The sequence below is a fragment of the Xiphophorus hellerii genome, chromosome 3 (assembly GCF_003331165.1).
Source record: "Xiphophorus hellerii strain 12219 chromosome 3, Xiphophorus_hellerii-4.1, whole genome shotgun sequence".
Taxonomy (NCBI): Eukaryota; Metazoa; Chordata; class Actinopteri; order Cyprinodontiformes; family Poeciliidae; genus Xiphophorus; species Xiphophorus hellerii.
In genome coordinates this window covers 12,497,969-12,516,502 of record NC_045674.1, presented here as the reverse complement: position 1 = coordinate 12,516,502, position 18,534 = coordinate 12,497,969, and the positions used below count along the sequence as shown (strand labels likewise).

Sequence of the window (18,534 nt, the reverse complement as noted above, 5' to 3'; positions counted from 1 at the left end):
TTCTGTCTTCTTGTCTTCCTCTGTCACACAGCAGCACAGCTGGTTTGATCCCAGAGCTTTTCCTTTCTATTTTCAGTTTAATAAATCATTTAGTGTCAACTATAATTACATTTTGGATATCAAGCACCATTCCCTCACCTCTCATTCCCTGCGCCATTTTCTGAGCTCCCACAACCTTGCAGGGAGGTGTCATAGCAACATAGCAGAGATATTTTTAAGCAGGCCAAAGGTTACGTCATGAAGCTCTTTGCACCTGCTGCTGTTTGCTTCTATTTTCTAAAGAGTCCACTTTACATGTTAATAAAAGACCAGTCTTAAAATCATTTTAATAAATGCAGACATTGTGTAACTTGGATGATCATTCTGCATTATAGAAAACAATCAGTCTGGAAATTAAATTTTTCTGTTTACAATAGTTATTAGTAATAATTTACATTTCTTTTTGTTCCTGTTTTAAATTAAAGGGGCAGTGTTATGTAAAATTGACTTATCTGACCTTCATATCATGCTATAATATTATTCCCTCATCAAAAACACACCTGGAGTGTTGCTTTTATTCTCTCATGCATGTTTGAGAAATCCTTTAATCTCCTGTGCTAAATATTCAGCTGAGCAAAGCGCCTGGGTGGACCTAGCTCCGCCTTTGAGATGAAGCTCCTCCAGACTAGCCAGCAGCAATTAGCAAACACCTGATAGAAAACTAATGAGCTCATCACATGAGCCACTTAGGACAATGACAGAAAGAAAAAGAGTTTCTTAAAGAGACAGAGGCCCAATTTAAAGGCGTTAAATTACAAAGTCAAATTTCTTTTAGGTCATATTTGATCTATACAGCATTTTAATAGCAACTGAAGGTACATTTATAAAATGACACCACATGGCTGGAGAACAAATAATACTGCCCCTTTAAATAAATTTAGGCTGCCAGCAATGAAAACGAGACAATAAACCAGAAACTATTTGGCATCAAACAAACTGAGAAATAAATTACATTTGAATGATTCTTCTAGGATTCAGTTTGTCCATCAATCCAGCTGCTGAGGTCCTAAAGCGAGGGGTTAAAGATTGTGACTGGCGCCGTGTTCTTTCCTTCGTCTGTGTCACACGGGTTGAAGAAGGGAAACAGGGGAACCATGACGGTTCCCATGGAGAAAGTGTAAATGGGCGCCATGGTAACAGCATTGTAGAAAGTCACCTCCTCGCCCTCACAGTCCAAGAAGACGCCGATGCGGACCAGCTGGACGGACACGTTGATCTTGGTGGGTTTCGGATCCGTGCAGGCCAGGACAGATCCGCCCTTGAAGGCCAAAGTCCAGAGGCCGATTGAGGTTCCGGTCGCCGTCATCTCTCCTCTGGGAACATCCTCCCGCGCCACGCCCACCCTCCACGCCGTCTTGTAGCCCACTTCTACCTCCCAGTAGTGTCGGCCGATCCTGAAGCCCTGGTGGCCCAGGAGACAGTAGTAATAGTGGAACCGACGTGGGTTGGCCTGGACCTCTGAAGTGTCTTTCTCTTCATCGAACCAAACGGAAGTGCAGGACTCAGACAGGCATAGATTAGGGTGGGCAGTGTCCGGGTCAAACCTCACCGATGTAATATCTGAAGGCAGAAACAGTTTAAGTTCAGAGAGACTTAATGAGCCTATATTGCTGTCAAAGATGTTCAATACAAGTTCTTACATCCTTAGAGTGTTTTCATGTTTCGCAATACCACCGTATTTAAATGATTTTTATGTGATAGATGAACGAAATGTGGTGTCGTGTTTGATCAGTTAGTAACTAGATCAAAATATAGTACACAAAAAATTTACTCAAGTTAGAGTAGCAGCTACTTCAACTTATTTTTACTCAAGTAAAAGTAAAAGCCGTTCAAGAAATTTCTCACATAAGAGTAAAAACGTATTTGGCAAAAAAGCAATTCAAGGATTGAGTAACAGCAAAAAAAATAATTTAATATTAAAAAATGACGTAATCAGATGGACCAAAGTATAAAGTTATGCTTAAATGTTGATATTTAGAGACCAAAATGAAAATAATTAATACAAAATAATCAAACAAACAACAACAAAAATCATGTTTCCAAATCAATTTCTTTCAATATGAATGAAACTTTAATAAAAACTGCAGGTGTGTGTCTGGAGAATTTATTTTGTTAAAACAAGCTTGTTCTCCATTCACTGAAGTTACTCACAGAAATTTTAATCAACTAAGAGTAATGATACTTCATAATAAATTTACTCAAGTAAAACTAAGAAGTACTGTGTAAAAATACTCCTTAAAGTAGTTTTTCTAAAATGTTACCCAAATAAATGTAACTGAGTAAATGTAGTGAAATATTACCCAACTCTAGGATGGGAAAGTCGTGGAATTTATAATTTAATAAAGATACAGACAAAATGGAGATATCAGAATTTAGTGGAGAACAATGAGAACTGTGGAGCTTAAATATACAGAGGTAAGGTGGAAATGACAAAGAGCTAATCAAAGGTGAGTAAATGCTGCTGGGAATGGCAGGCTGAAGAAGATGAAGAAGCAAAGAGAATGAAAAAGAAACTTGAACCAAATCTAAACAGTAAGCAAAAATAAACAAATCCAAAACACAAAAAATAGAATAAATAAACCAGTACAAGGGGTGAAAAATCTTTTAAACTCCATGTTTGGCAATGGTGCAGAATATGTAGAGCTCAAGTGTTGAAGTTAATGAAAAAGGAAAATTATTTTTTTAGATTTCTGAAAAATGAGGTATTAATTTTGCATTATCCTTCAATTTGATGCCCCTAAATAAAGTCCACTGCAATCAAATGTCTTTAGAAGTTGCGTAGCAATGTTCATTTTCTGTGTGTAATTTAATTTGATAGTAAACCAGCTGTTCTGTGAAGGCTTCAGAGGTTTTCTAGCAAACATCAGTGAACGAACAGCATCATGAAGACCAATGAACAGAGCAGACAAGTCAGGGAGGAAAGTGTGGAGAATCTTAAAGTGGGGTCAAAGCCCAAAGCTTTGAATGTCTCAGAGAGCTCTGTAAAATCCATCATCTGAGAGCAGAAACAGTATGATGCAACCGGAAACCTACCAACACATGGTCACCCATCTAAACCGACAGGCTAAATAAGGAAAGACAAATCAAACAGGAACTCTGGAGGCTGCACAGATCCATAACTCAGGATCTGTGCAGTCATTCGTTTTACAATCTACAAATCAAGATGTCACATTTACAGTAAGGTGGGCGACATGGACTTTGAATTTTATGTGCTGGACCAGCACACCACCTTAATAACCAGTTTGGGGTACAGCAATAAATAAAAAAGATGTGATAAATAGTTTTTTGTCATAATTTTCATCGTTATCACAATAGTACTGCAAATAAAATTCTGATAAAATAGTTTGAGGTGTGTAGATGTAATGTGAGAATATGTGAAAATGCTCATGAATACTCTTGCAAAGCAGCGTAGACACCTACTTGGGTAGAGGCAGCTTTTCATGTGTTTCCATATCCTGTATTGAATGGGACCCACAAACCAACCTGAGTGGACCTCTGTGTCCACCTCTGCAGGACGAATGAAGTGGACCTGAGACCTAAACCAGCAAAATGAGAGGAGAAAAGTTAACATGGAGCTCACAGCAAAGAGAATACTAGACTATAAACAGATTATCAACACACAGAAGGACAAAAAGTACACATTTATGAAAGAACGATGAAATAAACCTACCTTTTTACAAGATCTTGGATTTCCTGCAGTGAGACAAAGTTTAGAACATGATCATAGTCAACTCAACTCACAAGCAATGTTTCAACATTTTATTTGTTGACAAATGCACTGGCTGTCTCCTGTCCTTTACGTTTTAAATGAGAAATTGATTTGCACTTGTAAACTAGACAAGTCAACTATTTAGCTGATCAGCGTCAATAACTGATCAGGAGCCAAGAAGATGCAGCAGAACGAAATAAAGGCAGCTCTGCAGATTTACTCTGATGCAAACATGCAGCACAGTTTCTTCCTGCAGTTCTGAGTCTGAAGGCATAGTCACAACAAATCACAAGTATGATATGTTTATACGTTTTCTTCCTGTATGCTGGAACGTTAGAGCTTATTGCTGTAGCTGCAGCATGACATCAATAATAAACCAAACCAGAAATCTTCTGTCCTCCATGATTTCCTCACTTTCAACAGTTTAGGACTATCCTCCTCGGCCAACTTGCTGTTCAGCTTCGTTATTGCTCCCTCCAGGTCCCTTCTTTGTGCGTCTATCTTCTTCTCTCTCTCCTTCAGCTGCTTCAGCAGTTTCTGTCTCTCTCTCTTCAGTCTTTCCAGGTCCTGGTACTCCTCCTCCTCCAGGAAGCGATGGAGGTTCTGAAACTCAGCTCTGATTCCTCGTTCTAGTTCATCAAACCTGTTCTGAAAAAAGAAAGGGGTTTGTTACGTATTTTATATGTAAATTAAATGAAATGATTTAGATATGTTGAATTTGATTTTTAATTAAAGGAGTTGTGAGTGATTTATTTCGCAGTGAGGTGTAGATGGATGGTTATCTTGATCATATTTTCTCACACAAGCAGAGGCATTTTCATGTCATAATCTGAATGCATTCCAGTAAAATCATGAAGTCGAGGGAATCAAGGCAGAGACACAAAGTGGCAAAAAAAAACATGGATAAATTCCTTTGAAATAACCAATGAAAAACAAAACGTTTAAACTCTCTATGGTAGTTGCCTGAATTGATTTATTTGTCTTTTAACAGAGCATATTTTTCAGAGAGCCCATTTTTTTAACACATATTGTGAGACTATGTCTTCATGTCTTGCAAAAATGTTTGAACCCGTTGAATTTTTAACATGTTGTGATGTTACAACCAACGACTTCAATGTGTTTTGGGGAGATCTTCTGTGATACATCAAAGAATGTATCATTTTGAAATGGAAGAAAAATAATTACTGGTCTGGACATTTTCTACAAGCTAAACTCTGACATGTTAGTTTTGTCATCAGTCCATTGTAGTTGATTTTTTGAAGAAGAAGGCAACTATAGCAAGATGATGTGCAGGCATGTTCATGATACTTTCTGTGATTTTTTGCAATAAAAATCAAAGTATTTGTGACACCAATTTGGAAATATTTGCGAAAATTGCGCTTAGTTATGACAGCAAATGTGACTTTTTATTACTCAGTGTATAGATTATGGAATATAATCTGACATTGATTAAGGCAGAGACGGCTGTTTACTACAAGTAAGAAAGTTTTGTCAATTTTTGAGAGAAATCTGCAATAAACTCCCAATTATTAGTGCAAAAAATGATAGGATTTGTTGATTTTGCAAGAATTTCCACGATAATTCTCAAGAAACTGGAAGGACTGACTGATATAATTTGGCAGTAAATAGACAAAAACTACATTGATTTGATTGAAAACATAATATTTAAGCACACATAATGTTTAGAGGGCCACATAAAAAGCTATGGCAGGCCGGATTTGGCCCAAGGGCCTCGAGTTTGACACATGTGATCTATAATATGAAAATGTCAAAATAAATGAAGACAGAAGAACAAATACGGTTTCTTAACTACAGACCAAGACACTTGGTCTGTATGTCTACTTTCAAAATAGATCAAGCTCTGTCATACTGTGGGTGTGGCTTATCTGTGGTAACTTGGTTGAATTTTCTAAAACCAGTCTTTTGTAGTAACTTTCAGGTTTTTTGCACCACCCTCTTCCACATGTTTGCAATCTCATCTTGTGGCAAAAATGCAAACATGACTTCTTATAATATTTTTCCCACTCAGGTGGGACTGATTATCCTACCTGTGTTGGGGATCTCTGTAGCTCCTCTAGAGATAATGGCCTTTTTATCAGGAGTCTATTTTTGTAAGGATTATTTTTGTAAGGCATGTTTTTACCTCAATGTTTTCATACTGCTTCAGTCCTAATTATTCTGTCTTATAACCTGTGTTGAGCTGAATTTTTTGTGTCTGACAGGAGCATATTTGTGTTGGAGTGAAGAATGAATAATGCAGCAAAAATACCTCTACTTCCACCGAGTCTGTGTACGTGTCTCTCTCTGCTTCTCTGCATTCGTCTACCTCATGTTTGATTCTTTTAATAGCCTGAACAAGCTTGGCCTATAACACTCACACAGACACACACAGAAGAGGCAGGTTATTGGAGAAAAGGCAGAAAAGTTTCCCAGAATTTGTTTGCTTAAAGGTTCACCTTTCAACAAACACGGACATGTTATGAAGCCAGTGAGAGCAACAAACCATGAAGCTTACCTTGTTCTCACAGAGAAGGCTTTTGCTGCAGTTGTTGTTTGTGTCTTTGGTGTGGTTCTGGTACATTCCAGTTTCCTGAATAAGGAGCAAAGCTGAAGCTAAAGGACCTCAGAGAAGCTGAAATAAAAAAAAAGTGATGAAAGGAGTTCTGAGGGTGAGGCAACATGAAGGACATTAGTACACATTAAGGAGACAGGGAGACACGGGGGGGAATAGACAGGAACACACATGCTGACACGATGAAAACAGCAGGCAAGACAAGGACATACATCCAAGCAGAAAATTCACAAGATGAAACGCATTGACAGGCTCTGGTAATCAGGAGCAACAGCCTGACTTGAGAATATATGGATCCATTAGAAACAAGCAGGGGAGGTAGAGGAGGGGCAGAGGACTGGAGCTGCCAGGAGGGATTGTTGGCTGATAGGGAGAGGTTGGCAGCAGCGATTTATGGAAGCAGAAACAGATGAATCTATTTCTGTCTGCCTGTGTCTTTGGAAAACAACAAGAGAGGCAGCCAGCCAGTCAGAGATTGTGTTTCATATCAGTTGTTGTGCCTGGAAGGGAGAGGATCCATGTTTATTTTTGAAAGGTGGCTCTGTGATGTCTCTGGAAAGGGTGGCGAGATCCTGGGTTGGAGCTGTATGAACTATTACCGCCCTGCTGGGGAAGGTGCATGAAAGGACTCTGTTTTGAGAGGGAAGAACTCAAACTAAATGTCCAGGTTAATGCTATCTGTATTCCAACAGGGCGCTGTAGTCCTGTCCACTCTCTTTATCTCTCCATTCCCCTCCCCCAACGAATCCCACACAAACACAGAGGGTCTGACTACAGGCTATGGGTATGTGCACTGAAGCAGCGTCTCTGCAAATGTTCTTCATCTATAATTTATGATTCTGTGCCCGGGCAAGTGACTGTAGAGAGCTACGGTTAGGCTGCAAACTTGGTGCAGTACAACCTGCTGCAGGTGGAGAGGACACCTGCAGGGGGAGATCAGTAAGGCACAAAATCTTACTGCAAGATGACATCGGAGGTTTCACTGAGGGAGAGCCGAGCTGGCTCCAAATTATGACTCAATGAAGGATTTTTCCACTTCATAATATATTCAGTCGTTGCATGTGCATTATTTACTTACTAAATTGGACTATTTAATGCACTTTTTAAAATACGAACCAAATTCAAAGTATTTTATTGTGAGATTTATGTGATAGAGTCACGCAAAGTAGAGTATATTTTCAAAGAAAAAGGAAAAGATTACAATTTTGAAGTTGCTACTTAAAAATCAGAAAGTATATTGTGGATATTGTACATTGCTGCCTTTTTAAATTGCAATCAGAAAGTACAACAAACAGCAAAACCATCTTATATTAGCATACTAAAATTAAAGAATTTACATTGAAAATACATTTATTTATTGATAATTGGAAAATCCATTGAAAATGCTATAATTCATTTTAAAAATGAAAGCTCATGTTTTATATACATTAATTTCATGTAGAGGAAAACATTTTGTGTGTTAATTTCTGTTAATTTAGATAATTATGCCATAAAAAAGCTCCAAAATTAATTTTTTTGAAATATAAGAATATTACATATGACCAATAAAAAACCGTATATAATACAGGCATGTTAGATAATCTCAGGCAGCTGCAGCTCCCTCAGGGCAGCTATGGCTACAACCCAGTAGCTTGCCATCATCAGTGAATGTGTGTGTGAATGGAAATGACTGATTTCATTGTAATGTGTTTTTGAGGGTCCTGAAAAGCGCTATCCAAGTCTGAAGTCATTTCAGTTCATTACTGTGCAGGATTGGCATTCAGTACTTGGTCTGGGCTCAGTTAGCCCATGAATTACTGCATCGTAAAATCACATCTTCTAAAAAAGCTTGTAAATAGAGAAAAATATGAAAAACTCTTTAATTTCCTACTAGATGCTTGCACTGACCTTGGACTTGATCAAACACAGCAGACTGACAGTAGTAAATGGCATGACTCCCACAATCACATTTAAATATGTGACTCTTTAATCTGCCTCCTTACACTTTGATTTCCAAATGAAAATGACAAAACTTTATCTGGAAATTTGACGATGGGGTAACTGTCCAGTTTTCACCCCTTCTGTTCAGATTCTGGTTCAGGAGTGGCATGAAACAAGGAATGAAACTTGTCGCTCAGGTTCATGCTGGGTATGTTTTGGTGGCTGTTGATGTTCTGACTTCAGGACCCCGTGAATTCATACAGACAATTAATATGTAACTCTACGTACAGTCAGCTTCTTCGCCATTTAAATTTAGTGACTTACTTTGAGGGTGTTAATGACCCCTTAGCCTTCTTCCCCACAACTGTGTACCTCATAAAATAATTTTTTTGTGTGTCAGACATTATATTTGATTGCTTCAGTGTTATACTCTGCAGTAATGCTAAGCTAAATTTGATATTTTGAAGTTTGGTGTAAACCATAAACATCAATACCAACAACATTAACGTAGTTTATTCAATGAATCTACATCATGGTGAGAAGTGCTTTGTTTTCTGAGGCAGATGGTGACCTACCACCTTCTAACCTGCAGGGGGCAGCACTTAACAGTGATGGATCTACCTACCGGAAATGCTGTGGAGCAAGACGCATGTAAACAAGAGGATGTCGCAGAGACCAACCCAAGCTAGAGGTAGCAAATGATATTTTCAAAAAGTTTTGATATTTTCAGAGGTATTTTTACTTTTTCAAGATATTGTATGTTTTCAGCGGTGTTTGTGTCCTGCATGTTGACATATGTTGCATTAAAACAGCGTTGCTACAGCTAACTAAGCTAACTGAGCTCTCAACACTGTGTCAAATACAACCTACTTCGCCAAAACAGCTCGCAGATGGTTGATTTTTAATCGTTTTGCATCTTAATTTTTTCAGAAATGAACGGTCAGACAGACGTAGAGGTCGACTACAAGCGGAAATACAAAAATCTCAAAAGAAAATTAAAATTCCTTGTTTATGTGAGTGATTTTTCCTTTTTTTAATCACAAGTGTTTTCTTCCCAGGATTCGTTCTTTACTTCGTTTTTACTGCTGTTTTCCTGGTTTACAGGAACAGGAATGTTTTCAGGAGGAGTTGAGAAGAGCACAAAGAAAACTTCTGAAGGTTTCCCGAGACAAAAGGTGAGATTGATTTTGCTTGAACATATCCACGTGTTTGAAAAATTAAATCGCGATAAACTGAAGCTCCCCCTGGTTTCCAGCTTCCTTCTAGACAGATTGCTCCAATATGAGAGGGTTGATGAAGACTCCTCTGGTAGGTGTAACATCAATAAATCTATATTATCTATTTTACTTTCTTACTGAATCATGTTTTCTTACTTCTTTCTCAGATTCAGATGCAACTGTTTCTTCAGAAAACAGTGAAGGGGAAGGACTAAGAGAGAGGGAAAGAGAACGAGAAATTGCAAAGAAGTAAGCTGCAAATTTTTACGAGCTGGAAAATGATCCAACTAGATCTGTGTATTATCTAAAAAAGCTTTTATGATTAAAGTCCATGGAAGCTTTTTAATTGTAAAAACCATTAAATCAAATGTTTTAACAAGTGTTATTAGACTTGTATTTGTCGTTATTCAAGATATTGCAGCTTTCTGGAAATCTTGGAACAGTGCACTTTGAGTAAAATAGGAAGTAATTTATTGTCATATTATTTATGTTAAGAATGTATTTTGAAAAAAGAATTCATTATCTTCTTTCTGATGTCAGGAAATCAAACTTAGGAGCATGTTGCAGCTTTTCAGATGTCCAGGCATGTTCCATTTTACATATATATTATATCCATCCTTTTTGACAGCTTCTTTTTCTTTTTTTTCAGGAGAAAAAGCAGCCCTGGAGCCTGCCTTTCCTCCTCTTCATCATCGCCTCATCTCTCTCTGCTGTCCCGTTCTGGAGTAAACCCCCTGCAGTCGTCCAGCGCCGGATCGTACCTCAACGCTGTGAGTTCTCCATCTCTTCCTCTGCAGCCATTACCATCTTCTCATCTGCAGGCATAATCCCTGTGTTAAGAAGCAATAATATTTTTCTGTAACATTTAAATTCTAGAATGTGTATGTGATCCTTTTGTTTGTGAAATGTTTGTTACCTTTTGGGTGTGTCCTTGTAGCGGCCATCTTGGAACCTACCAAAGAGGAGGCCCGCCTCAAACCCAGCTCTTTTATAGAAAGGCCCATGTTTGCCGGACTTTGATTGGCTGGGCAGTTAATTGAGAAGGTGGGGACAACAGTATATAAGAGGACTGTTGGCTGAGCCAAAAGGGGGGGAAGAAAGCTTGAGAAGATGTCATTTTGTCTTGTCTGTGAGCCATGCTGTGCTAAAGGAGGCCTAATAAACCACCTTTGTTTATGCTACAGCCAACTTTGAGGAGTTTTTTCTTCCACACCACACCTCTCAGTGTAACAGTGGTGTCAGAAGTGGGATGGTTTACGCCTGTGAATGAAGGAAGACGACAGGCTAAATGAGAGGAGTAGGACGTGGAAGAACTCGTGGGACAAAGAAAAGCCCCCTTTCTGAGATGGAAGAAGGACAAAGCGGAGGACCAGCAGAGCCGGATTCATTACCTGAAGGAGCCATGGCTGGTGAAGACATTTTTGAACCGGTTGTGCGGCCTAAGCAGACTACAGTTGGTGCTGTGAGTAAAGAACATTCTGAATCTGACATCTTTGATGAAATAAGAGAATTTATGCGACGTTCTAAACGTACAGAAGCAATACTGTTTGATCAGATTAAACAGTTGCGCAGTAACATGCCAAAACTGCGAAGTGATGTTTATGCTGAACATGAGCTGTCTATCGAGACTGGCATTTCTACAGAAGCAGCTTTCCCAAAGCGAGAGACTAGGACACTGTCTCAGCTGTCTGCAACAGAGGAAGTCCAAGGAGCCTCTGATTACCAAGCTGAACCTCATTCTCCATCTCAGCCCCAGCGGCATATAGCACAAGGAGCTCCAGCACAAAGAGTGGAACCAACCCGTGGAGGTGATCCGAGAATACCTGACTTTAAGGAGGGTGAGGATCCTGAAAGTTTTTTCATACGTTTTGAACGCATTGCTAAAACATGGGGATGGCAACCAGCTGATTGGGCTGCTAGAGTGGTCACATTATTGACTGGAAAAGCCCTTGAGGCATATGCTGGAATGGATGAGGACCAGTCTGACTCTTATGACGCTATTAAAGCTGCTGTGTTGTCTAAGTTTAATGTAACAGAAGAGACCTACAGATTCCGGTTTCGAAGCATCAGTGTTCCAGTGGGAGAGAGTGTACGTGAAACCTATGGTCGGATAAAGGGACTCTACAGGCGATGGATGCGGCCTGACAGTCGGAGTAAAGAAGAGATTGGGGAAACAATCATTTTGGAGCAGTATCTTCGTGTGCTTCAACCAGACGTCCGCACATGGGTGAAGGAGAACAATCCAAAGACTGGAGAAGAAGCGGCAGACCTGGCTGAACGTTACCTGGCTGCTCACAGAGAACCTTTTAAGTCAAGAGAGACTGAGAGACCAAGGTCTATGGAGGTAAAACCTCCAGGTGCAACTAATGCTGACAATTTGGACAAGAGGGGTGGTAAGAAGTATACACAGTCTGGACTAAAGTATGGTCTCATTTGTTACTATTGTCAGCAGCCTGGTCACAAAGCTTCTTTATGTCCATTAAGAAAAAGTAAGTCAGTAGAGTTATGTGTGGTACCTTCCAAAGAACATAATTATGAACTTTCTGATGACGTGATTCCACATAAACATGTAGTTGATGTGGTGATAAATGGCAAAGCTGTAAAAGCTCTTGCAGACACAGGTAGCTCACAAACTCTGGTGAAATCATCTTTGTTGAGTAATGTACTGCCTAACTTTAACAAACCGGTAAACATTACTTGTGTTCATGGATGTCAGAAAGAGTATCCAACTGCTGATGTCACTATTAATGTTAAAGGACATGTTTTTATGTTGACTGTTGGAGTTTTGAATCAGTTAGCATATGATGTTATCCTAGGAGAAGATTTACCAATCCTAGACAGTTTGGTTCAAGAAAACTCGGTGGCTTATTCCTGTGCTGTCACCACACGTTCCATGAAAAAGGGTTTAGAACCTCTGCCAGATGTAGATGATGATCTGTATGAAGTAGGAAATAAAATCAGGAAATCAAAACGACAGCGTAGACAGGAGAAAAATAGGAACAAAAGCAGGTCAAAACACCCTGAACCTGCATTGCCATTAACTCCATGTATTGATTTCCAGTGGAAAATTCCTAATAACTTTAAAGAGAGACAAGAAAACGATCCATCTTTGAAACCTCTCTTTAATAAAGCACATAAAGATGGTGGAAAAGAGAGTGCTGCTGAGTTTAAAAGTTTAGCAGGAGAGCCTTTCATTATAAGGGATAAACTTTTGTATCTAGCAGACATTGATGAACCCAGACTTGTTGTGCCAAAAGAATACCGTTCAGTAATTCTGCATTTGGGTCACACTATACCATGGTCAGGGCACTTAGGACAGGCAAAAACTTATAATCGTGTTGCCCAACGTTTTTATTGGCCAGGATTATATAAAGATGTAGTTGAATACTGCAAAACATGTCATGACTGTCAGTTGGTGGCCCCTACTAAAGTTTCAGACCGTGCCCAGTTGCAGACATTACCTATAATGAGTGTTCCTTACGAGAGAATCGCCATGGATATCATAGGTCCTTTACCTAAGAGCAGTAATGGCTATAAATATGCATTAGTCATCTGTGATTATGCAACCAGATATCCAGATGTTTATCCATTACGTTCTCTGCAGGTTAAACACATTGTTCGGTGTTTAGTGGACCTTTTCTCCAGAGTTGGTATCCCAAAGGAGATTCTGACAGATCAGGGTACCAATTTCATGTCACAAGTGATGAAAACTCTTTATGATCAACTGGGTGTAAAAGGTATTCGTACTACTCCATACCATCCAGAAACTGATGGTTTGGTAGAACGATTTAATGGTACATTAAAGCAAATGTTGAGAAAGTTTATTGATGATGCTGGCAAAAACTGGGATAAATGGTTGCCTTTCCTTTTGTTTGCTTACAGAGAAGTACCACAAGCCTCAACTGGTTTTTCTCCTTTTGAGTTGCTTTATGGAAGACAGGTTAGAGGCCCTTTGGATATGCTGAAGGAGAACTGGGTGGCTGGAGTGGCATCAGGGTCCAGTGAAGCGGCTTCACCAACAAACATCATCTCCTACATACTTCAGATGAGAGACAACCTGGAAAAGTACAGAGAACAAGTTAAAGATCATATGGAGAAGGCTCAACATAAGCAAAAGGTATGGTACGACAGACGTGCCCGTGAAAGAGAGCTGAAGACGGGCCAGAAAGTCTTAGTACTCTTGCCCAGTGGGCCAAGTAAGTTGCTTGCTAAATGGCAAGGACCCTACACTGTGGTTAGAAGAGCAGGACCAGTGACTTATGAAATTATCTGTCCAGAAAAACAAAAGTCAAAGCAACTGCTTCATGTAAATCTATTAAAGGAGTATCATGAAAGAAATGTTCCAGAAATGGATGTGAAGCAGATCCTGATGGTACAAGATGTTCAGCCAGAAGATAGTGCTGTGTTGAAAGATGGGGAAGCTGAAATGAGTCCATGCAGAGAATTGACCAAATCTGAAAAGGCTCCTAAGCATCTGACTCCTGATCAGTGGCAACAGCTGGGTGAGATTAAACAGTCTTTTCCATCCCTGTTTGCAGATGTACCTGGGCGGACTGAAATTATAACACACAAAATAACTTTGAAAGATACAACACCTGTTCGTCTTAAGCCTTACCGGATTCCAGAAAGAATGATGGATCCACTGAAAAAAGAGGTCCAGATGATGCTGGAAATGGGAGTTATAGAGCCATCAAGAAGTGAGTGGTCAAATCCCATTGTGTTGGTTCCTAAAAAAGACTCAAATCAACTACGTTTTTGTTCTGACTTAAGAAAGTTAAACAGCATTTCCTGTTTTGATTCTTATCCCATGCCACGCATTGACGAGCTACTGGAAAGACTGGGGAAAGCCAAATACATCACAACATTAGATTTATGTAAGGGTTACTGGCAAGTGCCTTTAGATCCATCCTGTAAGGAATACACAGCCTTTCAGATTCCAGGAATGGGTTTATTTCATTACACGGTTCTACCATTTGGTCTTCATGGAGCACCAGCTACCTTTCAAAGGTTGATGGACATTATTCTTAGTGACTGTTCCACGTTTGCTGCCGCCTACCTGGATGATGTTGTGATCTACAGTGAAACTTGGGAGAATCATCTACAACATCTAAAGGTGGTAATGGCAAGGATCCAGAATGCTGGTCTCACTCTGAATGTGAACAAGTGTGCATGGGCACAAGAAGAAGTAAAATATCTGGGCTACCTTGTTGGCCATGGACAGATAAAGCCACAACTTGAAAAAATAAGAGCCATTCAAACAATTCCCAGACCTCAAACAAAGAAGCAAGTGAGATCATTTTTGGGCTTAGTTGGGTGGTATAGAAGATTTATACCCCATTTTTCAACTTTGGCAGCCCCTCTGACTGAGTTGACAAAAAAGTCTACTTCTAAAATTATGTGGAAGGAGGACTGTGAACATGCATTTCAATCTTTAAAGAAACTGATTTGTCAAGCTCCTGTTTTACAGAGTCCTAACTTTTCCAAGCCGTTTATTGTTCAAGTGGACGCTTCAAATGTTGGTCTTGGAGCAGTGCTAGCTCAGGGAGAAGCTGGTGAAGAGAAACCTGTCCTTTTCTTAAGTAAAAAGCTTTTTGACCGGGAGAAAAAGTACTCCACAGTAGAAAAGGAAGGACTTGCAATAAAGTGGGCTTTGGACTCTTTAAAATATTATCTCCTAGGAAGGGAGTTTACTCTGCAAACTGATCACAGACCTCTGAAGTGGATGCATTCCAAGCAGCATCAGAATGCCCGTATATTACGTTGGTGCCTCGCCCTTCAGCCATACCAGTTCACCATACAGCATTGTCCAGGTAAGAAAAATCTTATTGCTGACTACCTTTCTCGTTTACCTGAGTTTTGTAAACCAGAGGGGGAAGAAGTGAGTAAATGTTAAGAAGCAATAATATTTTTCTGTAACATTTAAATTCTAGAATGTGTATGTGATCCTTTTGTTTGTGAAATGTTTGTTACCTTTTGGGTGTGTCCTTGTAGCGGCCATCTTGGAACCTACCAAAGAGGAGGCCCGCCTCAAACCCAGCTCTTTTATAGAAAGGCCCATGTTTGCCGGACTTTGATTGGCTGGGCAGTTAATTGAGAAGGTGGGGACAACAGTATATAAGAGGACTGTTGGCTGAGCCAAAAGGGGGGGAAGAAAGCTTGAGAAGATGTCATTTTGTCTTGTCTGTGAGCCATGCTGTGCTAAAGGAGGCCTAATAAACCACCTTTGTTTATGCTACAGCCAACTTTGAGGAGTTTTTTCTTCCACACCACACCTCTCAGTGTAACACCCTGTTTTCATTGAGCATTCTTTTATTCATGCCTTTTTTATTGTTGTCAGTTTTTATGTTTTTAATGCCTTCACCATCTCTGTACCATTCATTCTCCTGTGTTTGTTCTTTTGTGTTTGATCTGTGTATGTGTGTGTTGTAAACTCCTCATTAATGTGTGCATGTGGTCATTTGGAAAAATCGGGGTGTGCATGTGTGTGGGGCAGATGCCCTTCCCACCAGAGTATTTGGCACCGCCAGCTGAGCGAATGAAGAAAGAGAGAAAAACAAAGACGCCAAAAAACAAGCGAGAGGCCACAGGGAAGGTGAGAGGAGGGGGATTGGAGATTTTTACAGAGAGCAGTAATCATAAAACATATTGCAAATATTTGGTATTTATTGGTTTATTTCAGATTTTATCTTATTTTACTCAGTGTAATGCATAATGGTTTCTTTTCATGCAACAATTTTTTTTAATTAAGACACATAGCACATGTTTTGTCTTGTTTTTATTTATACATCTGTGACATAGCCATCCATTGTCACACATCTTTTATTTAAGAGGTTTTCGTCCCTTTATGTGTCACGGTTTTGAAATCATTTGTACCCTCCTCCTCCTCAGGTTGTGGGTCCGATGGCGGCTAACTACACGTCAGCCTCTGGTGCCCCTCAAACTGCCAGCGGCCCCTTCAGCTGGGTTCCCAAACAAATGCTCAGCGGAGATGCGGCTGACGAGGAAGGTGAGAGCGACGGGGACAGCGACAGGGGAGACGAGGACAGAGGGGAGGGAGACGAGGCCGAGCTCGTCATTGACATCCCCAATGAGTGAAAGCGACCGGGAGCTGGGATGTATCTAACAGCAGGACGGAGGAGGGGGGGCCTGCTTCTGTTTGTGTAAGGGGGGAAAGAGAGGACTTGAATGTTTGTCCTGAAAGGCAAGCTCCCCCTGGTGGATATGAGATTCATTGCAGGAAAAATAAAACTGCAGAAATGAGTGTTGTTGAAGTAATGAAACCATGAAACAGTGATAGTTTCTTAAATTCAGGCTTTAGTTGTACTGATTATGTTTTCCCGACCAGAACTGATTTCTTTTTGTGTCTTAATCTGCCAATTTACAATGTAAAATATTTTTTCTTCTCCCAAATGTTAAAAAAATGTATCATAAAAAAGATGCATTATCTGTTTTTCTGAACAGCAACAGATATTTTGCCCTAAGCAGAGATTTTGCATTTCAACTTCCAAAATAGGATTAACTGGAAAACTTCTACACAGTTGTGACATGTTGGTACCTAAAACCTGCACAGCATTAAAGGGCTAGCGGTGCTTCTGTGGAAGTATTATGGGTAATATTTATTATTATAAATGAATCTTTGGTGGAAGCTAATGGCTCGTCAGACATGGGTTTTTAGCAGATTAAAACAACACAATCTGAACATTTTTACATCAGTTGGTGGACTGATACAACCAGCTTTTTTCCACACAGAAGCAGCGATTATGTTCAACTTCACAAAACACGTCTGTGTAACTATGTAAAGCCCCAACTTTACATAGTTTGTTGTGACATTGTAAACTGTTTATAGCGGCTAAAACTATTTTTTGCCATTGATATGAACATGTTCAGTTTGAGCTTAGCTGTCATCGCTAGCTAAAATGGGCAGCTTATATCTGACTAGCTGTTAGCGTTAGCTGTTAGCTTCTACTTCCCCAAAAGTTTATTTTTACTTCTAACAAGCTCACAATGATGTAACATCTTTGTTCTCCAGGTAATGAAAGTATTAGTTAACTTCACAGAGCCTCACTTCTGTTTTTTAAAAATATTCTTTTACGTTTTTTGTATTTAATTTGATTAGATATTGAATTCATGTATTTTTTTTTTTTAAATAACCCAAAAACTGATGGCGCCCTGAAGATACAAATCACCAGACCAGTTGTTATTGTAGATTATAAATGCTTGACTTGTGGAAGCTTTGCATAACTACTGGTCATGTTAGGAGCTTTCTGCACCAAAATGCCCATTTCCTCTTGTGACATTTGACCTGCTGATCATCAGACAGAGCTGTCCAAGGAAAAACTGTGACTTCAATCTGTGTCTGGTTGATCAGTGCATCAACCTATTTAGCCAACTTAATCAATCCTGTGGCTGATTCTATGCTTCCTCTGGATAGTCAGTGAATTCATCCTTATTTGTTCTTCAGAGATTTGTTTTTGCTTTGCTTGGATAAACCATCATCTCAGAGTTCATTGTTTGTAACCTCAGAGTTATAAATGTCTGTTTGTTACAGTTCTGGTATATTTAATCTGTGCTAGGTATCAGCTATTGTCTTTAAGAATGTCAAAATAACCTTTTGTAAATACATGAACACATTGTTTTTGCACTTGTAAAGTTGTGTATCGACATTTTTTGATTTTAGCTCACTAAACGTTTTGTTTTCAACTAAAATATTCTCAGCTTTGCTATTTAAATAGCACAGAAGCAATCCTAGAGAAACTTCTGATCTTGTCGCAACATTCATCTGAAAGCGTTGCACACATCTCACTCGATGGCTTGATGCCCCACCAGGAACATCACACCCAGAAATGTTCGTTCCAGGTTTGCATTCTCTAAAGTTAGCATGTAAGCATGCTCTTTCTTTCTGCAAAGGCACCTCAATCCATGTTTTGAGTAATATCTACTCCTTGTTTGACCTCTGCAGAGGAACGCTGACACCACTCTGCAGAACCGCATGGGTGCCTTTGGCTCCGTTTACCCATAACTCTTGAGCAATGTGAAAGCATTCTGGCTGAGCTCCACCTCTTGTTTTTGTCTGAACT

At 39.6% G+C, this 18,534-nt stretch overlaps 2 protein-coding genes across 5 annotated transcripts; one reads left to right on the top strand and one right to left on the bottom strand.

Moving 5' to 3' along the window:
- Positions 1-297: 297 nt before the first annotated feature.
- LOC116717482 (zinc-binding protein A33) lies at positions 298-6,668 on the bottom strand. 2 transcript variants are annotated; one of them, XM_032558907.1, is made up of 7 exons: positions 6,533-6,668; positions 6,264-6,380; positions 6,018-6,113; positions 4,163-4,396; positions 3,710-3,732; positions 3,460-3,575; positions 298-1,599 (listed from the first exon to the last, which is right to left on the bottom strand). In XM_032558907.1, the coding sequence occupies exons 2-7, from the start codon at positions 6,327-6,329 to the stop codon at positions 1,046-1,048; spliced, it is 1,089 nt and encodes a 362-aa protein (XP_032414798.1). In that variant the 5' UTR covers positions 6,330-6,380; positions 6,533-6,668; the 3' UTR covers positions 298-1,045. The 2 variants fall into 2 exon arrangements, with proteins under 2 accessions (XP_032414798.1, XP_032414799.1); XM_032558908.1 differs by having other exon boundaries at positions 6,264-6,338.
- Positions 6,669-8,823: 2,155 nt separating this feature from the next.
- ino80e (INO80 complex subunit E) lies at positions 8,824-18,106 on the top strand. Of its 3 annotated transcripts, none has more exons than XM_032558277.1 (8): positions 8,825-8,931; positions 9,171-9,253; positions 9,345-9,415; positions 9,496-9,548; positions 9,625-9,706; positions 10,107-10,227; positions 15,951-16,049; positions 16,346-18,106. In XM_032558277.1, the coding sequence occupies exons 1-8, from the start codon at positions 8,871-8,873 to the stop codon at positions 16,550-16,552; spliced, it is 777 nt and encodes a 258-aa protein (XP_032414168.1). In that variant the 5' UTR covers positions 8,825-8,870; the 3' UTR covers positions 16,553-18,106. The 3 variants fall into 3 exon arrangements, with proteins under 3 accessions (XP_032414170.1, XP_032414168.1, XP_032414169.1); XM_032558278.1 differs by having other exon boundaries at positions 8,903-8,972; XM_032558279.1 differs by lacking the exon at positions 15,951-16,049 and having other exon boundaries at positions 8,824-8,931.
- The last annotated feature ends 428 nt before the right edge of the window (positions 18,107-18,534 follow it).